Source organism: Nannospalax galili, unplaced genomic scaffold, assembly GCF_000622305.1.
Source record: "Nannospalax galili isolate Female #2095 unplaced genomic scaffold, S.galili_v1.0 scaffold315, whole genome shotgun sequence".
In the NCBI taxonomy this organism is placed as follows: domain Eukaryota; kingdom Metazoa; phylum Chordata; class Mammalia; order Rodentia; family Spalacidae; genus Nannospalax; species Nannospalax galili.
The window spans coordinates 1,024,414-1,029,034 of record NW_008336851.1 but is presented as its reverse complement, the minus strand read 5'-3'; the positions used below and the strand labels follow the sequence as shown (position 1 = coordinate 1,029,034).

Genomic DNA, 4,621 nt, shown 5'->3' with positions numbered 1-4,621 from the left:
TTTCAGCAATTACTTTGTGCTTGATATTTTAGAAGCTATGAAAAACAAGAATAAGAAACAAAGATACATGCTAACTTTGAAGAATTAATGCAAGCAAAATATATATTGTACACTATTTTCTATGCTTTTTAAACCTCAGCTTCATAAATATTCTCTGGAGTATTTTGACAGTTTTTGCCCCTATTTAATTAATAAAAACAGGGCAATTCTAAGACAAGAAAACCTGGTTACAGCTATAACCCAGTGGGCTTGGAGACTAAACTAAAATTAGTGAATCATTCCACAATAGTATTCTAAGCTGAGAGCAGACAGGAACCCCCTGAAGAAGCAGGAGTCCAGAATCTCTATTCAGACCTACTGAGATAACATCATGGGGACCAGGACTGCAATTCCATGCTTTGTAAGCCTGCCAGGTAACTAACGCACAGCCAGAACTTATTTGCAACCACCTGGATTTTCCAGACCTCTTCATGTTCAATTTCAAATCATTGAAGAGCTAATCTTTTCATTTCTCAACAAACGTCCATTAGTCTCTTACTTAAATGTCAATTCAAAAACAGAGCCTCCGCTGTCGTTGCAAATTGCAAGAGTTGGATCATCTGTAAACTAAACAGAGAAGGAATTTGTTCTTAAAAATTTAAGCAACCGGGCAAGTGTTAAGAAGATCATGGGAGGAAAAAACCATAAATTTTTGAAAATCTACAACATACACATTTATCATCTGAAATAACCCAGTTTAGCTCCTCACTTTAAGCATACAAAATTGTCCTTCTGATAAAATTATCTCAGTATCTTTTAGGAAAAATACTGAGGCTTTCAAAAAGTAAAACAGGGCTGGTGAGATGGCTCAGCAGGTAAAGGCGCTCATTGCCATCCCCAGGACCCGCATGGTACAAGGAGAGAACAGACCACAAGTTGTCCTCTGACCCCCACATGCCCACCATAGCATGTGCCACTGCCCACAAAATGCACACAATATGTAAGTAAATGTTTTTAAAAAGTATAACAAGATTTCATCCAGATTAAAGAAAAATACTAACTATGGTTAATAAAAACCGTGAAATTCTTACCTGGGATATTACATTAAGATTTTACGATAAACGAAAAGGATCATTTGGATACATTTGAAGTTGACTAGTTTTCAAGGATGAAGACATACACAGTAAAAATTTTTTGCTATCTTGGGAAAATAAATGTGTTTGAATAAGTTTTCTGAGTAACTGAAGAGTTAATCCACTATAAATCAACTTTTATATAACTCTCCCTAAAATGTGCTCTCTTTGATCATTTTAATAGACTATTACCAATTATATATCATATTGTTATATAATACTACCCAACATGGAAAATTCAGAATAATAATTTTCATAATAACACAGTCATAGGCCAGGTACAGTGGCACATGACTTTAATCCCAGCACTCAGGAGGCAAGGGCAAGCAGATCTCTGTAAGCTCAAGGCCAGCCTGGTCTACATATAGAGCTGTAGCCCAGCTGGAGGTACAGGGAGAGCCTGTCTCAAAAAAAAAAAAAAAAAAAAAAAAAAACCCACATAGTCTTAAGGTCATATGAGGTACAGTAAATGCTACAGAACATAAAAGGAAATAATGAAATTTGTGTTGATTCACAAAACCCAAAAATTGGTGAGCCATTCTGAATGCAGCCTTTTTTTACCCAGAGATGGCTGAGATACAAAAGCCACTGTAAACTTCTTCCTCAATCCCACACACAAATATAACCAGGAAGTGCCCCACCTCTGTTGTCAAAGCCCAGAGGAGCAGCTATCAAAAGGAGAAGTGTATATCCATGGATATGCATGAGGCAGGCCACTCCAGCACAGAAAAAGTAAGAGAATGGGCCAGGCCTGGTGGCACATGCCTTTAATCCCAGTACTTGGGAGGCAGAGGCAGGCAGATCTCTGTGAATTCAAGGCCAGCCTGGTCTACATAGTGAGTTCCAGGACAGCTGGGGCTACAGGGAGACCCTGTCTCAAAAAGACCAAAAAAAAAGTAAGAAAACTTATATTTCTGTTTTACTGTTCTACATTTTCTGTATTTATAATACGCTTTAAGTTAGTGCAGTAGTACATTTATAAAGTTATACATGAATATTCATATATGAAGGACACAAGCCTTAACTGTTATTGATGAGATAGAAATTAGGCTAAGCTTGGAGAACACTATACAAGAACTACAGTGCAAGTAGGTGCTGTGAGTCTAAGACTTCAAAAATATTCAAGCACATGTGTCTCTTTCTCTAAGTGCACTGTCTGTACACTCGACTTTCAAACCATTCCCAAGCAACACAATGGTTCCTGTAACTGTATTTTTAATCTCAACTGCACCCTTCTCTTTTCTCTCTGCCTTTTATTTCTTCTCTTTCTTACTGTCTTCTCCCAATAATTTCTTTTCCTTTATTTTTTTTCCTGTTTTTATTTTTTAACAAAAATACTTAGTAATTACTTCAAGCAAACATCTACCGAACAGTTACTATAGGCAAAACACAAGATAAATGACAGATTCTGTTTTCAAAAGTCTTAATTTCGGAGCTCAGTGGTTAAGAGCACTGGCTGCTCTTGTAGAGGACCCAGGTTCAATTCCCAGCACCCACATAGCACCTAACAACTGGCTATAACTCCAGATAAAGGGGATCTGATGCCCTCTTCTGGCCTCTGCAGGCATTGCATGACATGGGTGCATTTACACACATTCAGGCAATATACTCATACATAAAAAACCCAAAATTAATAAAAAAATATTTTTAAAATAATAAAATATTTTTAAAGTCTAAACCTACTAAGAAAGATAAGACATATACAACCAACTATAACATTAGAAGTTGGCACATGCTATAGGAAAAGGTCAGAATAAATTGGCTCCAATTCTTGAAAGAGGAGAAACCCTAACTTCTCTTGGATGTTTTCATTGTTACTAAATGCTTCAATGCTGCTTTGTCACAAAAGACATTTTTGTAACTAACCTAGATGCAGATATATAAACTCCAGATGCTGCAGGCTTTAAAAAGCATGTGTGTGGATAAAAGAGCTGCATAGCTAAGCAATAAAGTATGCACATGATTAAATCTAGGACTGATTTTAAAACTCCCTTGTTACAGCCCTTTACCTTTTATGCTTCTGAAGATGGGTTTGCCAGCCTGCAAACAGCAAGGCTCACATGTACTTATAAATGAAATCTGTTACCTAAGTCAGTTTTATGTTTTTCAGGCCTGAAAGCAAAAAACATCAACACTGGGATCTTAAGGCTTAATGCTTTTCCTTTAGAGGCCTGAAAGAAAATAAACCAAAAACTTCGTTTCTAAATATAATCCAAACCCTGGTTCTTCTTCATTTCAGGCACCTCCCAACAATGGGCGACAGCACACCCACAGCAATAAAATCTTGGCCAACAAAACAAGGTTAAAAAGACCTTTTTAAACGTCCATATGAGTTTTCAGCAGGGTGCTGCTCGCCTGTTGCCAAACCCCTACTCTGGGATCAAATCAATTTGCTCTTTTTGCTGCTGAATCTGTTAAACCTCAGTACAACCTGAATTGCTGAATATTTCCACACTAGCCCATCTCTGGTTTTTAATTTGAGAAAACACCTTGTTGGACTCAACAAATAATATCCAACTTCATTAATGTGTTTAGAGGGTTTCTGATTATCAATATAGATAAATTAACTTTAAAGTGGATAAAAAGGCATAATAAAACAATTAGCATAAGAAAGCAAAGCTATTACCTTGATATGTAGTATTGCTGTTCCTGGGGGATGAGCGTCTGTTATTGATCTAAGGAGTTTTCCACTGGCCAAATCCCACATGGTGATCTGTAAGACAACTAAGTGCTTTAAAAACAAATTTATTGCTCTTTTTTGGATTTAAGTAACTTGCCTTCTGGCTGACATAATCTATTCCTTGTCTATAAACATTACAGGCAAAAATCATCAAGTTAAAACACACCTACAAGTTGGGACTCCATTAAAGCACAGGCCTTGATTTCATCTATGCATGCCTTCACCCTGCCCAACTCACTTACCACTTATAGTTTGAAATTTTTCTGATAAGTCAATCTGTTTAGCACTGGTAAAAATGAATACAAAATGTATCATAACAAACCAGCCGGTGATGCAAAAATCAGGAAATAAGGAAAACCATTACCAGTTTCAGAAGCAGAAAGAAAGAAATATCAAAACTATTATGCAGGAACAAAGCAATAAGAACACAGGGAAAGACTGTAGTATATATAAAAGCAGCCACAGCAGCTGGGGACATGGCTCAGTTGGAAAAGTGCTTGTTTTGTAAGCATAAGGACCTTAGTCCAATCCCCAGAACCCATGGATGTTGTGGCATGGGCTTGTGTTCCCAGCACTGGAGAGGTGAACAAGAGGATCCCTGGGGCTCACCCAGCTAGTTAGTCTAGCACAACTGGTGAACTTCTGGGCAAGGAGAGACCTGCCTCAAAGGAGGTAGATGATAATTGAGGTTGTCCTTCAGCCTCCACATGTGTGTGCACCACATACATGCACATGCACCGGCCAACACACACACACACACACACACACACACACACACACACACACACACAATCCTTCCTTCCTCTTGTCTAGAACAACTCGCCCGGAC

The 4,621-nt window shown here is 37.8% G+C and overlaps 1 protein-coding gene across 6 annotated transcripts in view; it reads right to left on the bottom strand.

Annotated features, from left to right (window-relative positions):
- Vps8 (VPS8 subunit of CORVET complex) overlaps positions 1 to 4,621 on the bottom strand; it is a 359,227-nt gene that overhangs the window by 293,540 nt on the left and 61,066 nt on the right. For all 6 annotated transcript variants that reach the window (XM_008831321.3, XM_008831320.3, XM_029562651.1 and 3 more), the window contains 2 exons: positions 3,739 to 3,825; positions 539 to 606 (listed from right to left, as the gene is read on the bottom strand). In XM_008831321.3, coding sequence (XP_008829543.1) covers positions 539 to 606; positions 3,739 to 3,825 — 155 coding nt within the window. The remainder of the gene's footprint in view (positions 1 to 538; positions 607 to 3,738; positions 3,826 to 4,621) is intronic.